This window comes from Thunnus maccoyii, chromosome 20 (assembly GCF_910596095.1).
Source record: "Thunnus maccoyii chromosome 20, fThuMac1.1, whole genome shotgun sequence".
Classification (NCBI taxonomy): domain Eukaryota; kingdom Metazoa; phylum Chordata; class Actinopteri; order Scombriformes; family Scombridae; genus Thunnus; species Thunnus maccoyii.
The window spans coordinates 11,519,185-11,539,900 of record NC_056552.1 but is presented as its reverse complement, the minus strand read 5'-3'; the positions used below and the strand labels follow the sequence as shown (position 1 = coordinate 11,539,900).

The 20,716-nt window shown below is 39.5% G+C and overlaps 1 protein-coding gene across 2 annotated transcripts in view; it reads right to left on the bottom strand.

Annotated features, from left to right (window-relative positions):
• Positions 1 to 16,294, bottom strand: part of LOC121886415 (testican-2-like) — a 47,341-nt gene extending 31,047 nt beyond the window's left edge. For both annotated transcript variants that reach the window (XM_042396350.1, XM_042396351.1), the window contains exon 1: positions 16,001 to 16,294. In XM_042396350.1, the coding sequence (XP_042252284.1) occupies positions 16,001 to 16,177 (177 nt within the window). In that variant the 5' untranslated portion in view covers positions 16,178 to 16,294. The remainder of the gene's footprint in view (positions 1 to 16,000) is intronic.
• Between the last annotated feature and the right edge of the window lie 4,422 nt (positions 16,295 to 20,716).

Below are 20,716 nucleotides of genomic sequence, written 5' to 3'. Positions count from 1 at the left end.
CATCAGTATTGATCTGCTAACACAAAAAGTTATCAGTATACATACATAGAAAAATGAGTTTAAATCTTGTTTGGTGTTGGCATACTCTTCTAATCCAGGAAACTTAAATCAATATTGAATGTGGTGGTTGCTAAGAAAATAAATTCCACTCCAATAGACTCTAACAAACCGACTTTGTGTCCCCAGAGAAAAACAAGACCAGCAGGGTTTTTACTACTTAAAATACAAGCTGTCTTCATGAATTGGTTATCACAGACTTCTGATTGATTTGGAATTTTTTTAGGGTTTTAGCATACATATGATGGCCAGATTCAAGTGTGCCTCTTTTCCCCAATCTTAATTTAATTTATGGAAATCTGTAAAAACACAGCAAGAAATGAAAAAAAAACAATCGATTTTATAGTTTGCTTTACTCATTTAACTGTCATAGCATGGGCTTGTTATTTGTACTGTTTGTTACCGAGTGACTGCTGTAAGATATTTTTGAGTGTTGACATGTAATTATCCTAATTATCGGATGGAAGAAGAACAGTAAATGTAATCAAGGGGGAAAACAGTATTCATGTAGACAAATACAGTATTTCTTTACATCATGTTGTTAGTGTTTAAGCGTCAATCTCAGCTTGCTTGAAAAGATTTCTTTATTCCAAAGTCCATGGTGTATTAAACCCCTTTTTTTCCCCAAATTGTGTATTCATATTTCCTCTTGTTACTTAAAAGACTATGCAAAACGTAGTGGAGAAAGGTGAGTGAGTAATGCTTCCCTTTTTTAAAAAATGAGTCCTACTTGATCCTAAGTGAGAGACACAAATCTCTTAAAGGATAAGGATGGAGATATTCCGTATTTTTTATCATCAACAAATCCCATGAAAAGCCCAAAACCAACAATGAATGGATCCTTCTAACAAGTAATATCCGTGCAGCCGATGCCTGATTCCTCTGTGCCATAGACCTCCATTATTGCACAAAAACTGTTTGAAATACATCAGCTTTACACTGGTTGACATGTTCCTTCATTACGATCCTCAATCCCACATAAAGCTAAAATCACAGTGAATTGCCATTTTGTTTCACTTCATTCATTCATTCATGTTGATTTCTGAATGAGAGGGTGTATGTTCTGCCCTAACCAACCAGAAGCAAGTGATAAATCTGTCCAGCCTACTAAATTTTCAGTTAATGTTTTTCAAGATATCTGGTTTCTAGCAGGAGCTTCATATTTAGAAGCTACATGACAGTGGTATCAAATTAACCTTCTTATCTAATTCTCAGCAAAAAACAAATAAGTGTATTTCCCAAAAGAGTTGTTACTTCTGTAAGTTGACTTACAACAAACTGCAACAACCATTTCATCCACCCTGGTCACCGTTTTTGTGGCCATTATTCTGTGGCTTTATTTCATGTGTATAGCTATGTAGGACGATGACCTCAACACACACAATCACACCTACAAAGCTCTTATTGGTCAGCTGTCTTGTCGCCAGACAAAAACATCCAACTGTCAGTGAGTACAACACCAAAACCAATGTGAAGGAGGTCTGGAACAAGGCTAATATACTTTGTCCTGCTGCCGTAAATTCTCACTGAAAGACCAAATGTGAATCATCTGCAGCTAAAAATTGTCCCCAACAAATCAACTATTTACTCCTACTTGATTAAAGTTATACACAACAGTGCCCAGCTATGTCAGGATATTACTGAGAACTTGTGTGCTTGGGGCTGAGTGCCATAGACAGGGAAGGGAAGTCAGACAGTATTGAGATGCAGACTAATGCATTGTTGGTTTTGGTCTTTTTGTGGCATTAATAGACAATACAAAAAATACAGAATCTGATCTGCTCAGCAGCCAAAATCCTGTGTGAACACTTTGGCTGTACTGAGCAGCTGTGCAACCATTTGAGCGTGCTGTAGAGAACTGTCAGCATGTGTATTCAGCAAAACCTCCAAAAACTTATGATTACAATATCACTTCACTATCTGTGCCTGTGATTATTATTTTATTTGCCATTTCCAATTTTTTAACAGCTACGCCTGCTGTTTAAATTAATTAGGCTCCATGACAAGTCCATTGAAGCTATAGAGCTCCTTTACAACTGTCAGACATATGAGTTTAGAAACCAGCGGCATGGTAAAGAGAAGATAATGATGATAACCATCCCAGTTGAAATGCCACAGGGATCTGCATGACACAGCTCACAGGGGTAGCTAAGTTAAATATGCTAGCTGGCTGATTACATTTAATTCCCCCTGTCTGCCATGGCAATGAGAACAAATTGGGTTGTTGTGGCTGCTGATAATGCTAATCTCCTGCAGTGGCAGCGGGATATTACAGTAAAACAGGGAGCCACATTGAGATGTCACGTTATGGCTTGAGGAAGGACTACATCACGCATAAATGAGATTCTGTCGGATTCTTTCAACTGAGAAAAAAGCTATTAGCGCTTTAGCTCTGCACCCTACCCTGCTATACGATTTGCTTAAGGTCATTTCAATATGACTTTGTAGTGTGTATCCATTACCCTGCCAACTCCACAAATTAATAGTCTCTGTCTCTCTCTCCCACACACGCAAACACACATATCCACCACATGCCACACATACTAAATACAGCTTGTACACAGACAGGATCGCAGTCCCTTCCAAGCATGTCCTTGACACCTCTCTCTTCCTCTGACAGTTAATACTGAGAGGAGGCTCAGCTCTCTCTGCTCCTCCATATGCAGCTCTGGGACAGTTGAGCTCAACACGGCCAGACACCTGTCTCGTCCAATGTGAAAATCAAACATACAGAAGAGGGCTGATTCACCTCAGGCAAGAGCATGTCCTTAAAGTTTTCATATAGCTGCCTGGCCTAATTGTACAGTACTTGCCCTACTGTTTCAACAGTGAGTGATTTGTGGCCTAAAGCAAAGAATCTATCAATGCCAGGTTGAACCTGAGCACCTTGCATTATTACACCTATTATTACTGAACATAAGCGATATGGCTGTGTTTGCTCAGACCACGTGTTTAGTGCAGCTCAGTCCTCTGCGATTCATAACAATAACGGTGGCCCCAAACACACATCTATCAAAAACATAAAGACACCTGAAGCAGACCTGAATATATTCAGGACAGCACTTTTCTGCTGCCTCAGTATATTTACTACATGGCTATTATATGCACAGCTATGTTTGCATGTTGGGTTATATATATATATATATATATATATATATATATATATATATATATATATTTCCACTGAAATAACAGGTCCCATGACTAGGCCCTTACTGGAGAGTGATTTCAGCAGGTGAAGCCTATTTACCCAGTGAAGGGTAAACTGAGGTTTCTGCCTCGTGTCTGTGTGTGATAACAATAAAGGTCATTGCAGATAAACAGATAGGGATGTCACTGCAGTCAAGTAGTATATGGATTTCCAGGTGGTAATAAATACAGTTGGGTTTCTTATCATATGTCTGTAATCATGCATGTGATATTTTATATTTCTGAGGGAAGAGCTAGTTTTAGTGAATATTAATCTTGCAAAGAAAGCCAAAAGGGTCAATTATCTCTTCTCAAACCTAAAATTATTTGAGGAACACAGTTCTATACAGAACCTCTCCAGATTAGAACGTCTTACCGACTCACATCAAATATATGACATATATAAGGAGTTTCAAACTCTAAGTGAAATACATTTTAAAGATGTACTTAATCTTATTAGGAATGCTAAGAACGGTCGATTATCTATCTCCAGGCCTACATCAAATTATCTGAAAGATGACACTCTAAAGAGGCTCTTCAGAATCAAACCTGTTTCCACTCACATCAATTACTGTATTTTACAAATATAATCAGCATGAATTAACTGTTGTGTTAACTTCTTTTTTCCTTTCATTTTTCTTACATTTTTTATTTGTCTTGCTGCTTTTTAGCCAGGCTAGCAGCAATGGCTGTAGGGATGGTAATATCATCGTTAAGTCCACTACTTTGGTCCAAACAATAATATCTCAGTAACTGTTGGATTGATTGTGTGAAGTTCCCTGAGGATGAAGCCTACTGACTTTAATTATCTCCTGACTTTTCCTCTAACGCCAGCAGCAGGTTGAAATTTGTGGTTTTTAGTCAAATGTTTCGACAACTATCATTTGGATTGCGGTGCAATTTGGGCATTCAAGTTCCACTCAGGACTAGATGTTAATTTGTCCAGTACTTTGGATCATGACGAAATACCTACACAATTAATTACACCCCATAATCCTCAGCTGTACTTTGTGTTTGGTGCTAATTAGCAAATGTTAGCATGCTAACATGCTAAACTAAGATGGTGAACATATTCCTGCCAAACATCAGCATGTTAGCATTGTCATTGTGAGCATGTTAGCAAGCTGATGTTAGCATTGAGCTCAAAGAACCACTGTAGTAAGTAAAGCTCTCAGTCTTGTTTTTTAGTTTTTACTTTTATGCAATTATATACAGCTGTTAGTGTCTATATTTTTTGTTTCTTGTCTAATATTGTGTTTGTGTATTCATGAACCCCGGGAAGCTTTGCAACCACATCCTCCAGTAAACAATGAGAAATAAAGCTGGTGTTCCATCAGTTTCTATTATTGATGCATAGTCAGCAATGATATAGTTCAGTTTGTTTGTTAAAAAGCTGAATCATCACTTGAGTCTTGGGTGTGCCACCATGCCAGCCATGACTGAAGACAGACAAGCAGAGTGGCAGCATAAAATCGCTCTGCCTGCTGCAAGGCATAGAGGAGCTTCACCAGTACAGAGACAACTCTCAGGCAGATGCCACTATAAATAATGCATGAACAATAGAGCCAGAAGAAGAACCTTGGAAAGGCTAATTATTCAGCCCGACATTTCAGCAACTCACAGAGAAGTTAACGGCTAAAAAAGATAGAATTCAGACCGTCTGCTGCTGGTGCATGTGTTAATATACTGATGTAGTAGGTGCAGCCAGGCTCCATTATGAAACACATTAATCTACATGTACCGTGCCACCACAACAAGTTGCTTCCTCGTACTCAGTCATGGTGAAAAGGGGAAAGAGATTTTGTATATTTGGACAATCTGTGGGCTGTGGAACATGGCTTTGCTTATGAGAAAGCTTTCCTTCTGTTCAAGGCAGCCGTTGAGCTTCTCTCACTGTTTCCTTTGCTTTTTTTTTTACAAAGCATAAATTGCTATCTGGCGAGAAGAGCTTTTCCACAGGAGCAACAACACAAAACAGCCTCTCCACTCAATTAAGAGCCACCCACGCTTGTGTTGGGAAGCCAACAGGATCTCCTTTCTTCTCTGTTTCTACTGTGAATCGTATCTGCCCAGTCCAAACACTCACAGCAAATCCCCCCTCCCGACATTCACCTCCAGCAAAAGACATGCACGGTAATGACAAAAAGACAAGAAAGCGTCTCTTTCCACTGCTTCTGCCATTTTGATCCTATTAGCGTGCAACGAGCGGAATTCCACAGATAGTTGGTTTGATAGGCTGATCTTCAGATTCAGAAAGCAGAGGAAATACAGATAACTATTAGCTCATTTAACTGTTATGGTTTCTCCCATCTTAATTTTCAACCCCCGCACTGCCATTCACTTTTAATTGGAAATAGGCCTCATTATCATATTTTCTACAATTGCATACTGTCCTCTTACTCTAATTTTTCATATCCGTAATTACACTGGCTGTTAGCACTGGAGCATAAATCCTGTGGGAGGCTAATAAATGGCTGAGGTTGATGACAGGAGCAGAAAAACCCACAGCTGGCAGCGTGTCTTTGAGCTAAGTAAAGGAGCTCAGTGTCACTTAGGATGCAACAGCATCATGTTTGCTCTTCATCTGGAGAAAAACAGAGTGAACCCTGGTCCTGCATTTATCAAAGGGCTCTCACAGAGGAGCTGTTTTTGATGTAGGATCAGTGACCGGGCCATCGCCAACATCTCATTCACAGTAGCACGGATAAATAATGACTCTAGCTGGTTCATAGATGGATGAAGCACCAGGTTGCTTATTAGAGCAGAGAAGAGATTGATTAGTTAATCCATCCTTTGCTGTCTTTATGTAGCCTAAGCACTGCCATATACACTTTCTTATATGTCACTGGGGCTAAAATGTGCTTGAGAGATGAAATGATTTGTTGATAAGTCAAATAACAGAAAATTAATCATCAAGAATGTTGACAGTTCATCAATCATTTATGTTATGGCAAAAATTCTCTGATTCCAACTTGTCAAATGATTTTCGACTTTTTTTCTGTTTCTCATTATTGTGAATTGAATATCTTTAGCTGTTTTTAGCCATGCTAGCTGTGTGACTCTAGGGACGACAATGTCAGCCGGTCTGTCCACCACTCACATATCTCAACAACTATTGGATGGATTAAGATTACATTTGTGTACAGACACTCATAGTTCCAGATCATAGATTCTTAACTTTTACTCTAGCACCATTATCAGTTCAAATTTTTAATTTGTCCAATACTTTGTTTCATTACCAAATACCTGAAAAACTAGTACAGTCATCAGCCTCAGTTATACTTGCTGTTTAGTGCTAATTAGTCAATGCGCTAATGACAATGATAAACCTTAAACCTGCTTAGCATCAGCATGCTAGCATTGTCATTGTGAGCATATTTAGCATCCAGATGTTAACATTTAGCTCAAAGCACCACTTGACAGCCTCACAGAGCTGCATGGCTGTAGACTCTTAACTAGCTTACTTAGTTTTTGACATTTTAAAACAAAATTTTAAAAAATCAATAGATTAATAATGAATGAAGAATTTTTAGTTGCAGTCCTAAAGCTTATACATGTACAGTATATGGAACATTTCAGTTATTTTCTCTTGCTCCCTTTCTCCACATACAGTATATTCCTTCATGAATATTGAGGATGTAGATTTAAGCACACTGAGAGGCTTGGGGGAAATTTAAAGAACTGCTCATTGTTATCTAATTATTGCATTTATCACTGTCTTAAATCGAATTAATTTGTTCGTATGCACCGATAAGGCTAATGATCACTCGTATTTTTGACTCACTCTCTGCTAATCTTAACAACCAAAGACGCTGAGGAAGCCATTTACCTGAAGAAGATGTAACAATTTTCCCTCATTAAAAATGTAGCTGGCAGTAGAGCAGGTGCAAACCTTAAACAGCCCTCTGTGGCTGAAAGGCTGTACAGCTCCTTAATGAGTTCCCTCTTTGCACCGCTCACAGAGCGAGATGGGAGAATCTAATGTGGCCATGAATGAACAGCACAGTATTGTTCACATGAGCGGTGGCCTGAGCTCCTGCTGAGCGGATCCACCCGAACGCACCAGAATGCAAAGTGGTACTTGTGTTAGGATGAAAAATCGCGGATGCATTAAGTAGTCAAAGAGGTTTTAAGAGTGATGAGCAGATTCAGGAAGACACAATCAGCTAATTAATTACTGCCGAGCTTAATTTGTGGATTGTGTAGCCGGCTTTGTGTGGGTGAATTCTGTGCAAACATGAATGCGGGGGAATCTTCATCGGGAGATTTTATGTCTTGACATTGATGCCAGTCATAATGGAGCTTCTATAACACTCTGTAACCTGCTGTGGATTATCCCGACACCTCCTGCCTCTGCAGCTGTTGGTCTTATTGTTCTCCCTTTTAACATTTCCTCATTATGTATCTGTGCTGGATAATCATATGTATACTAGTCCAATTTAAACACCAGTCACATCAATCAAGCTGGCATCACTGTGTTTATAAAGCCCACGTAGTGATTTCATTTTTTTCATGTTTTATTTAGATGCAGTATGAATTTTTCTGCATGCTGTTTTCTCACCACCTGTTTGCCAAGACAGCTAGTAAACAAATATGACCCCTTCACATTTCAGATGGTGCATCTCTCTGCCTGGTACATCAGAGAATAGTCCCATCTGAGCAGAACCGAGCCAACTCTGCTGTCTGTCTCCCTTCAAGTGCAGTGGTTCAACATTCGCATAGAGTTTTTGATGAGGAGCCTGTAGATTCACATGGAGAGACAGGACTAAGCACCGCTAACCATTCATGATCATTTTATGTGCCTCTTCTCAAAATGCTAAAATACAATAGCTAAAAATGTAAAAACAAGAAGCCCAGAACTACAAAACAAAATCATATTTCACACATTAAACATATTTAGAAATATGTGAAATTGCTTTCTTGTTGAGAGTTAGATAGCAAGATCAGCACTCTCATGTCCATGCACCAAATACTCTCTGTAGCTTGAGTGCAGAGGCAGTTAGCGGCTTAGTCATCAATCTCAGCTAACCGTCACTGCAACTGACAGCTAGTCACCATGAAATAGTTACCCGTAAAACCACAATTTATCGTTTTTGTATTTCTGTTTAGTGACGGATTAAACAAATGAGATACAGTGTGTTAATTAATGAGCTTTACAGGTGCTAATAGGAGTATTTTTGAACTTTGGACTCAGCCATGCTAGCTGTTTTCCTGGGCTTCCAGTCTTTATGCTAAGCTAGGCTAATCTCCTGATGCCTTGAGCTTCATATTTATCTTACAGAAATGAAAAAGGTTTCTATCTTGATATCTTGCTCTTGTCAAGAAAATGAATAACTGTAATTTCCAAAAGGTCAAACTATTCCATATATAAATAAACAAATGGCCCATTCAGAAAATGAAACTGAAAAACCAGTTATCAAATGGCAAGACAAATGACATTTTACCAATAAAAAAGATAATAGAAAACAATATAATAAATCACAAAATAGAGGTGCGTATCTCAAAACAAATAATCTTAGTGCTTTAGCAGTCTATTTGATTCAATAAAAGTTCTCAATAATCTTCCGCACTGCTGATTGGGAGTGTGTCAAGAAGCCACGTGCTCATGTCACATCTTGGCACAAACCAACATAACTGAGGACATGACTGCCTATATTTCATGAAAACATGACTATTCTAGAGCTGCAACAATTAGTCAATTAGTCGTCAACTATTATATTAATCGCCAACTATTTTGATAATAGATTAATCATTTGAGACATTTTTTAAGAACTCTCTGAAGGTCGGTATCCTGGCTAGTAGCCTCTCTGATAACATCCAGTCTGTCACCTGCTATTGGTCTTGTTGATATCATCGGCTGTACATAGGCTTTAACATCATGTTCTGTGTCAGATACACTGTCCCACAGAGTGTCAGCCACGACGAGCTGCTTTCCTGGGACATGGACAACTTCATCATCTCACAGGTGCTTTGTTAAGTTTATATGACTTTATCAGAGGGATAAGTGGTTTATGGTCTGTTTGCAAGCGGAACCTTTCCTTGCCTTGTAGGTACTTCACAAACTGCTTGCATGTCCAAACACTTGCAAGGCATTCTTTTTCTATCTGAGAATATCGTTGCTCCGTCTCAGTCAGTATTTGTGAGCAAAAGGCAACTGCCTCCTAGACCGTAGTTACTTGCATCTGCACTAATCACTGTTGGCTTGGTTGCATCATAATATTCCAAGACTGGTGCAGTGGTCAACATGGCTTTCACTTGTTAAAATGCTTGTTCCTGTTCCTCTCCCCAAATCCATACAGAATCATTTTTTAATAGTTAATGGGGTGCATGATAGATGAAAGGTCAAGGAAAAACTTGCCCAGGTAGTTGATCATCCAAACCCTCTGGCGTAGCTCTGTAGCGTTTGTGGGGCTGGGCAGTTCTGTGATAGCTATGACTTTTTCGGTGTTGGATTTGATACTATCTTTCCCAGGGATGTGCCCAAAATGCTGGATTTCAGATTTCCCAAACTGACACTTGTCCTTGTTCAGTTTCAGTCCTGAAGCATTAATGGTTTGCATTACTGCTCTGAGGTTGTGGTCATGGTCAGGATATCGTCCTCTCAAAAGGGTGCTCATTTTTTGCTGAAATATTCCCAGGGGAGATGTAATGCTGAAAGGAAGCCTCCAAAAACAGAAATGGCCCACTGGTGTAAAGAAAGTTGTGAGCCTCCTGCTGTTGGCATCAAGTGATATTTGCCAAAATCCACTCAAGGCATCAACAGTGGAGAAAACTGCCAGAGAGCTTTCATGCAATGTCCTCCAGTGTGGGTAGAATAAATCTCTCCCATTTCACAGCTTTGTTGAGCTTAGTTTGGTCCAGACAGATTCCGGGTTTCTTATTCTTTTTAATCACAGGCACCATAGGAGCACATCAGTCGATGACATCTTTTACCTCCTCAATGATGCCTACTGCATCCATTTCAGTTCTTCTTCCATTTGAGGTAGGATAGGGATATGTCGTGGTGTGGTGATACTGTAGGGCTTAGCATCTGGCCGAAGCTCCGTTTTCACTGGATGATAGTTTAATAGTACAATGTCTCCACAAACATCCTCAAATGACTCAAGTCCATCCACTCTGCGTACAAGCCCCATTTTGGTTGCTGTTTTTCGTCCAAGTAACCTAGTGGTAAATTGGCCTTTTATCACATATATACAGAATGTGTATTTCTGTCCATGTCTCACACAGTCAGTCAGAAATTTGTCTTTGCAAACAAGCTTTCCACCAGGACTTGTAAAAACTGCTTTAGAGTTTCTCAGAAGAGGGCACTGGGACAGGCTTATGTATGTGTGTTCTGATATTACTGTAATATCTGCGCCTGTGTCAATTCTATTGCACAGTAGTACCATTAATTAGCAGATCTGTAAACCATTATAGATCTCATCAAGATCTATGTCCTCTGAAATGGCTCCTGTAGTTTCCACTGCCCCTACGAGCTTAGTTTTACACATTATTTATAAGTGGCCAGTCTTATTGCACTTACGGCAGCGTTTTCCTGTTGCAGGACATGCTCCAAGCTCCTGCATCCTCCCACACCTTTAACAGTTCTTGTCATATGTTGCTTTTGATGCTCCTTTAAGTTGTCGATTACCTTTGACTTTAGCATGCCTCCTCTTAAACGGTTTGAATTATTTGAATTTGCATGTAACTGCACTTACTTCACTTTCAGTGGATCTGATGCTGGTGTTTTGCACTTTAATGAGTTCAGACTGATAAGCAATGCAAATGGCTTTCTCCAGGGTTAAATCCGGTTCCACTTGTAGTTTCTGAGACATGTTGCTATCTGGGATTCAAATGACAATGCAATCTCTTATCTGTTCGTCCTTAGTTGCTCCAAAATCATAATCTTCTGCCAGTTCGTAACAATGTCTTGCAAACGCCTCCGCACTCTCCCCCTGTTGCTGGTCTGAGTTTCTGTGGAAATATGCATGCTTGTGTAAAGTGTTCCGCTTGGGCACGAGATGTTCTTCAAACTTCTTGATTACTGCCTCGTAATAGTCATCATTGTCCTTTTCCACGAACGTGAAGGTGCTAAATATCGGCTCTGCCTCTTTGCCCATAGCATACAAGTCTTTACTGGAATGACATTATCTTCCTGGTTGAGTTTCACTGCGATCCAATAGCGAGAGAAATGATGGCCGATGGCTGGATGAAGTCAAGTGATTCCAGCGCTTGAAACTTGGCCATTTCGCTGCTCCAAACTTACCTCTTTTCTTATTCAGCCAGAAGGGTCACTTCTGACACCATGTCATAAAGTTCACTGCCTCATGCTGTTGAACTTAACTGTTTATTATGATTCATAGTCATCCATGAACAGACCAGCACATAGCACCTTAGCTGCTGTGACTTAGCTTCTCAAAACACACAACTTCTACCTATAGACTGTATGTAAAGATGGACATTGCAAGGCATAACATCATCCATTGGTTTGCATTGGAGCCAGTTTGAAGCCCAGAGTTGCTGCTTATGGTCAGCACCATCTTTTATGTTTGGAGCCAGGAAATAAGGACTGTGGGGTGTTTCCTTTCATGCTCTGGAAACACAACCTGCTACCATGGACTGAAGCTAAGGCTAGCTTAGCAGGAACACCGAGCGATGCAGACTGCTACAGACATTAGCTAACTAACACGGCAGGTATCGTTATCAAGTAATATTATACTTATTGAAATATTGTGACAGTAGTCCGACTCAGTGTGAATCCCATAGCCGGGGAGCAAACTGTCAATCACAGCTGTCAATCAACACCCCCACGGCAGACATCAAAGCTACTATTCGTCTTTATATCTTATTATCGGAGCAATAATTTCCAAAATGACCACCAGCACACTTATTAGAGGGCCCAAAATTAGAGTTTGAGACCGTAATGACTCGTTAAAAAAATTGATTGAGGGTCAAGCTGACCACAGTGCTAGCTGCTAGCTTGGTTAGCACGGTGCATTTACAATCTACAGGGCCATAATTTACAAAATGAACATCATGATGCATTGAAGAAGACTTGATTCTAGCGATTGAGAGCATAAACTCATTAGGAAAGTGTTCACTGAGGTAGTAAATCAAGTGAGAAGTAGGGTCATTTTCTCATAGACTTCCATACAACTAGACTTCTTTTTGCAGCCAGTGTAGTCGCCTCCTGCTGGCCATTAGAAATAATGCAGGTTTAAGGCCCTTCCCATTGGCTTCACTTTTCAGACCGGGAGCTACCCACTTGGTTCGGACACAAGCGTATTACTTGAGGCCTGACAAGATGGATTCTTACGTGATCTTGTGATGTTGTGATCTCGCAAATTCAGCTGCCTCGCAAGGTAAGTTTGAGGAAGTCTACAACATACCACTATGCACACACATACACACACACACACACAAACACACACACACACACACACAGTGGTTATGAAAAGTATCCACTCCCCCAACTGTGACTTCTTCCATCTTTTGTGGTTTCACAAATGCGAATAACAGCAGATTAATTAAACTTTAATGAAACTAATCATCAGATTTGTTTTCACTTTGACATTTAAGAGTCTTTCTCTAATGATGAAGAAGAAAAGATTAATTAATCCACTGGGAGACAAAGAGGTAAAACAATAAATCAAGCAAAAAGTATAGGAGGGTGAAAACTTTTCACTAACACTAGTGGTGAAACAATTTATTGATTAATCAAGTAGTCAGTTGACAGAAAATGATTTATTATAAATTATAAATTAATCTTATAAGTAATTTATTAAGCAAATGTATGATTGTAAATTTAAATTAGATTGGGTTGTTTTTGGACAGATGGTCATTCAAAACAAGCAAATTGAGGATGTCAGGGAGATGTATTGGGAATTTTTTCACATTTTCTTGATGTTTTGTAGCTGATTAATTGATCATTTAACTTGTTTCAACCTTAATAGACAATGTATATACATACATTATGAACTGTAATCCTGCTATATATTTTGTGGCCCTAGATCAAATGCGGGACCCCAACTTTTAAACCACATTAGTGACAGCACTTTATCCTCTTTTTTATTATTATTATTTCTGGGTTTGTTTTAATCACACAATGACATCATGGCTTCCTCACAACATTTTGCATTTGTCACATTGAGATTCCAGATGCAGCTAAACATAAATACATTAAAGACACATCTAATACCCAACCTCTGGAAATCAGTCAAGCCAAGCAATGATCCAATCAGACAGTTCAGTCAAACCAATCCAAACACCAGCAAAGACAATATTCAAATTTGCATGACAGCACAAATTTGCATTTCAAGTACAAATTCTCTAACTGGGCTTTCTTGTTCCCTGAGGGTCCAGGGCTCTAAGATACATTCCTGCAAGCCTCCAAGCACAGTCAAAGGTATTACAGCTTCTCTCTGGCTATCATTGATAAGAATATCTGTCGGAGGTGATATTTTCTCAGCAACAAGATCAAACAACTGTCCGGTTGTCAAGGTAGAGGCTTGGATCTGAGCCGTTGCTAACCAACTCCTCCTCAGAGATCTCTTGCAACCTGATTCATGCCATGTATTCTGTCTTTTGGCACCAGGGAGCCGTCATCACTTTACCGGTGCGGCACACCCAGCATCACAGTCTCCCAACCCCTAACCATGCTCACTACAACCCCCCAATCACCCATGTTATTCCCTGGTTGGTTGTTTTTTTTTGGATCATGACAGGAGAGTGAAAATAGAGGCTGGATGATATAAAATCTATCAACCCTACTGTATGAATCACAATAAATATAAAAAACACCTCTCAGCAACACCACACACCACAGCATCCAAAACGATCATAAAGTTGAGTCAATGTCTCTTGAAAGTGATTTAAACAAAAACTGCTCATTACTATCTAAATGAAGGCAGGATTTATTGCAGGGCTGTTGTGTTAGACTGCTTTAGTTTAACTTAATAAACTAGAAATTTATTATGTATCAGTGATTGATATTTCCTGATGTTTGCCCTGATTATTTAGGGTATGATGAGTTTACACTTTTGGACTGGACTAGCGCTGCAATGATTAGTCGATTAATGGACAGAAGGACTAACTATTTTGATAATCGTTTTGAGTCATTTTAAAAAAAAAAACAAAAAACATGTCCATCTTTTTCCAGCTTCTTATTTTTTCAAATTTTAGTCTGCTATGACAGTAAACTGAATATCTTGGGTTAAAGACTGTTAGTTGGGATAAAAGAAGACATTTGAGGACATCACCTTGGGCTTTGGGAAACAGTGATTGACATTTTTCACCATTTTCGGGCATTTTATAGACCAAACAACTAATCCATTAATCCAGAAAATGAATGGTGATGAAAATAATTGTTAGCTACAGACTGGACTGAGGTGGTGTAGATGATATGACGATATAAAACAGAGGTTTGTACTCAGAGTAAAATATTGTCTTTTGAGGTTCACATTCTCTTTATCTTTATTCTTTAGCGATCAAGCACAAACATTTTGGCCACTGCTTTCCTCAGCATGCAGAAGTCAGCATGCAGGAGCCTTCAAAAGACACTTTTTTACTCAGCAAAACAGTTTACCTTCAGTTGGAAATGCAGATTTTGCTGGTTTAAAGACACCAGGTAAGAGCTTTGATCCTTCACTACACTGATACTGTTAATATTTAGGTAGCTTTCATATCTAGTTGTATCAGCCCAGTGCTGACTATGTTGCAAAATTAATGAGCAGGACTTCTTTACGAAAACATTGGATTTACAGCATTTTGCACGACCTTGATTTGAGAGGTATTTAATTCAGTGGATTAAAAACTGACATTCCCAACAGGTTATAGTATCTATAAAATGTTTCTCAGATTATATTGCTATCAAGCTGTATTGTTATAGAGGATATTATCCATATCATCCTCAGCTTAAAGATTTCATTTATTTATTGGAAATTCAAATATGAGTAAATTTAAGTTGGTAAGAGATTCATTTTTCTGTATGATGATAAGTTCTTTTATCTCTAGTGAATGGTCCTTCTGGCATGGCTGAACAGAATAAACAAATCTGTCCATTTACAGCCTTGAAATCAGTCTGAACAACAGATCCACATGAGAACAAGAACTGTTTTACTCTTACAGGCTACTTGATATTTGTGATTTAGAGAACACACAACTGATGTCTTGCTGTGTGGCTTTTTTTCATCTGAAAGCTCTGGAAGCCTCCAAACTGTGAGCCTACATTTTATGTGCAATATGGCAGATCAGTGGGTATTGATCAGGGAATACAGACACTGTTCAGAATATCAGTTTCCCAGAAGGAGCTTGGAAATGGCTTTTGAGACTTGGAGCTAATACCATGGATTTCCTGTGAGTTGTATTTCATTCACTCTCATATGGCAGGTCTGTAGATGAAAAAAAACGTCAATTCAACCAAAAGATTATAAAATAGTAGCCTGTTTGGCATGTCAGTCAATTTGAGGGCAGTCAATGTGTGAAATACCCAGAAAACGCAGAAAAAGGCACGCGCACACGCACGCGCATTCCAATTATTAAACATACTATCCTGTGTTATATGTTCTCCCTCTTTTTTTTAAGTATTTCTATCGCACAAACTGCTAATATTGCGTGTATATGTGCACTTCAGAGCGACAGTTAACTGTGCGCAAAATCACCTGAGCAGACAACCCGCGTTGCCTCCACAGGCAGCATCTCAAACACCAGCACAGCACCGGACGAGATATAGAAAGATACGACACGCTGGTCAAATTACACTAAATACACCACTCACGTCTCTGAAGCGATTCCAGTGCTTGATCTTACGGCTGTACTGGGAGATGGTTGACAGCCATTGCTCATCTTCCATGAAATTCCCGGCTTTCCCTGTTTCTTTCCCACTTTTCACGTCCACCTGGAGCGAGAAGCCCACCAGCAGGCACAGGCAGGCGACGACTCTCACAGCGACCATGTTGACTCAGGCAGTTCGGGGGACTGGGATGTATCCTACTGCTTGTCCTCTAGCCAAGGATCCACATACAAGACTGCTGCTGCTGAGGCTGCTGCTGAGGCTGCTGCTGCTTCAACAGACTGAATGGAAATGAGAGGGAGGGAGAGAGAGAGAGAGAGAGAGAGAGAGAGAGAGAGGGAGAGAGAGAGAGAGAGAGAGAGAGAGAGAAGTTCAACTCTACACACACAGGATGTACTGTATATATATACACATAAATACATAGATATACTATATATAATTATATATAATATGTACTCTTGATGCTTTTGCAATGTTGTTGTGACAATCATGCCAATAGAGGGAGAGAGAGTTAAAGGAGAAATTAGATCCTGCACTAATCATTTATTTCTGCTTACTTGGTTTCAATATTTAAGTGTTTTTAGTCCGTCTTTTTTCTTGTTTAAAACACCAGCCCCCACAAACACACACACACTCCCTAATAGTCACACTGCATGGGTGATACAAGTGGAACAGATGTTTATTGTTGTACTGATGATCAATCAGATTTTATTCATTGTTCTTAATAGTTCTTGGCAGAAGGCCAGGGCTTGTCTAATTTTTATGCCAATAAAGTCCCTCTGAATTGAGTTCCAAGCAGACAGTGAAATTGGTGACTCAATTAAACAATTAAGTTGGAAGAAATGCGGGGAAAATTGCAAGCGGCTTAACTATAAAAAAAATGGGCTTCACAGACTACTAAGGGTCACCGAAAGACTCCTGAGGGGCCTGAGGGCAAATTAGTTTCAATTTAGATTAAAATGTGCTCAATTTCACCCATAATTTGTTCATTAGCAGAACTGGGAGAGAATGAGTCAGATCAGAGGTGTCAATAAGGTGTCTGATAAACCTGAATCTCTATCAGATATACCTGGAGCAAACATTTATCACGGCTCTGTGGTCTAAACTTCATAAACGAGCTACTTTTTGTACATGAATTATTTAGGGCACTGTTTTATCTTGTGCTAATTCAGTATTAAAATGCAAACCCAGCATTCTCCCTAAATCCTCCCTACAGTAGTTTCAAAGTTTAACAGCAGTACATCTACAGTATTCTCTCCCTGACTGTTGCAGTACTTTGTAGAAGCACTATCACACACATTATGTGGAGTGAAATAATTACATCCAACCCTCAATTTTGATTTAATCTTTTTTTATTTGAGGTTCTGTTGCATTGATAAGACTTTATTTAAGTCAATCCGAGTACAAAGACAGAACCAGAACTGACACACAACAGCCCCGGGGCTTTGAAAAACCAATAGTCCAGTCCGGAAAGGTCTGCTGCGTTTACGACTGGGTGCTGCTATCTTTTTTTGTGATTAATACGTCATTGTGTATTTCAGCAAATAAATAAAACAAAATGAAATACTGTAAAACAAAATATAAGACCAGTTCCATACACTTCTACCACTATATAGGCCACAACACAGCCAGATGAGCTGTTGCTCATAACTGTATGGTAATTTGATATTACACAAATTAACATAGGATCAAGCTAAATTTAAGTACAAACAAAACTGGATTTTGACACAGATTTTGACTCTGTAAAACAAGGCCTCAAGATTATTGTAGATAACGAAGCAGGACCCACCTGAAGGGCTTTATCATGCATTGATATTGTGTTTTAGCAGTGCATGTTCTCAAACAACGTTCAATTAAATTAACACAAACCAGTTGACACAGAACAAGCCTGGACTGTTCTGGGACAGTTGCCCGTTTTGCCCAGTTGGTTAATCTAGCGTTGGGTCACAAGACTTGCCTCAAGTCTTTGTAAACATCATTTCAAGGTTGAGGGAAGACACAGGATCCAAGAGAGATACTTATAAACATATATGAATATATCACCGAGGCACATAGTGCAAACAGCAGGCACTGGATACACAGATATACATATACAGCTGCTGGTTGCCACACAGTATCTTGATGAATGTTTTGACATTTTCATACAGAGTGTAGGTCGTTTTCTTCAAAGGTAGGAACATCTTTTAAAAGCCAGTATTTCCGAAAAGGTTACCCTTTTGTATATAACAATAATCAAATCAATTTAGCTCTCTGGGATTTTTTTTATGGCTACATTGGCTGTCTTAACACAAAAGTGTACTTAATATCTAAACCCTGAGACCTTGACTAGAGTCTTTAAAAGAAAATCTTTCTTTGGTTTGAACAATGATGAGGGTGGATCTGTCTGAGGGACTGCAAGACTGAAGAACTAAAAAAAAAAAAGTGATGTGTTTTAGCTGCTACTTTTTCCTTGAGCAAACTCTGACCTACAGAGTTTTGCTGTACCTGCACATCATTTTAAGTCTGCCCACGTTATTCCTGCTGCTGCCTAAACTCTCCATGCCCTCTCTCCCTCTGCTCTCTATTTCATCCCCATGAAGATAAACATAATCCAGCGCTCAGCTCAGAGTCATTTGAGTTTAAGGTTACCAATATTGGCCAAGGCTGAGTAGCCAGGGGGCAGGATCACATTCCTGTGATGCTGCTTAGCTTGCCCTAACTTACTCTGACACTGGCATCAAAAGAGTTGATGTGGCAGATGCAAGCTTTTCCTGAATGTGCAGAGCTCCAGGATTGGGGAAGCAAGGGCGGCAGGAGAAATGTCCCGCAGCGTCAGCCAGCTGTGCACGTCAGAAAGCACGATGCGCTGGACATGATGTGTTAATCAAGAGGTCGTCATCAGTCATGTCATGATCAGGATGTATGTGCTGCAGATTAATGGTCACACAGAGTTGCTCGGAAGCATTTTTAAGACTGTGTTCTGCTCTGCACCATTAGCTTTAAAAGATTGTTTGAGGGCTCAGATGTTATTTGGATGGCTCTCTCTGGACTTTAGCAGAGGATGTCTCCTGAGGGAATCCTACATGTGCAAGAAGAGCAACAGCAAGTGGAAAACATGATTCAGATGGTAGGTTTTGGGGATCAGAAGGCTCAAAGGATTTTTCTAATTGCATAGGGTTTCTTGTATGAGAGCTTGAGACTGCCTCTTCTGCACCATCAATATCACAAGTAGCAGCACTGTGACCAGGAGCCCTGAAGGAATCCGAGCCAGTAATCACAGCAAACCATTTTTATACTTACAGAACAAACTGTGAAGTACAGTGGGGGGGAAAGACTTTCTAGCATGTTCTTGCTTCACTAGTCTGATTGAATTCTCAAAAGTCGATGTCTCTACCCAGTTTAATCATTTCAGCGGTGATCTTTTCCAGATTACCAAGTGACCCTTTGTGCCTCTCCACTGTGATGACAGTCATGGACAACAACCTCTAACGCCAGTTTAAAGGCTCTCGCATTCGTGATTGAAATTTTGTCACATTTGAACAAATCAGATTATCTTGTCAGCATTCACAACTGCAGCCCTTATGCTCCCATGAGGCTTCAACAGCCCCTTTTGTGGCTAGGAGTCATGTGATGTTGTTGTTGAATGATAAAAAGGATGCAAAGACATTACTGTCCAGAAACATAACACAGCACACCTGAATGTGACACGTGCATCAAGGGGACAGACAATTTACACAGCATCTACTGTATGTATATATAACTGTTGTCATGTTTATTCATATACCAGATGAAGGTTGTATATAGAACAATCAACACTGATAAATACATCAAGTTTTTAATTTTTATCCCACTAGGATCTTACAAAAACGTTTTTTTCCTTACAGTTAATTGGTCAGGAGTTGGATTTTCCATTTGTTACCATAGCAACATAACTCAGCTTGAACTTGAGCTATCTTTGTGAGCTGAGATCAATCCCAAAGTTTCACAAGACAGATCCTCTTTAACAGGATAAACTCAATAACCAGTTGGCTTTAATGCTCGAGTTGACTTTCATTTCTGTATTTTTATGTCCTTATCAAGGCTGAACACATTCTCACATGATTAACAGCCCTGTAAGGATTGCTTCAAGAATAATGTTTGAGTTTATTTGACCAAAACTTGTACACTAACACACATCCAAGGAACAAATGTGATTTCTTCTATTTTCAACATAGAAGCAGCTCCACAGCTTGTTTAACATCTTCTGCATATCGGAGTCACGCTGTGGAAGAGTGCCTTTAATTGTAAAAAGGATTAACTGATGTCATCAGTTTCCCCCTGTTCCTCTCTAGGCAGATGTTGATAAAACTTATCTATCCTGTTCACCGAGCGCAATCAGTTTACACAAAAGGAGTTGAGGGGAGAAAAGCTTCATTTGAATAACACCAGACAAGACGGTGCAGCAAAATTTGAATTATTGCTTATCTGTAAATGTTTGCTGTCTTCAAATGTAAACACATGGCTTTCTGTCTTACATGAGCGTTGCTGTTTATCGTGGCTTTACATATCCTCATATGACAACTCTTCAACTCTGTGAGGATCGCTTCAGGAATTCCTGGTACAACGATTAATAACAGTCTAAGGGTGGCTGCTTTACACATTTATTTACTTCTCCTTTATTTAAACAGAATGTTAAAATGTAGCAGCACCTGCCACCGAGAGGAAAAACAACACAAGCAAATG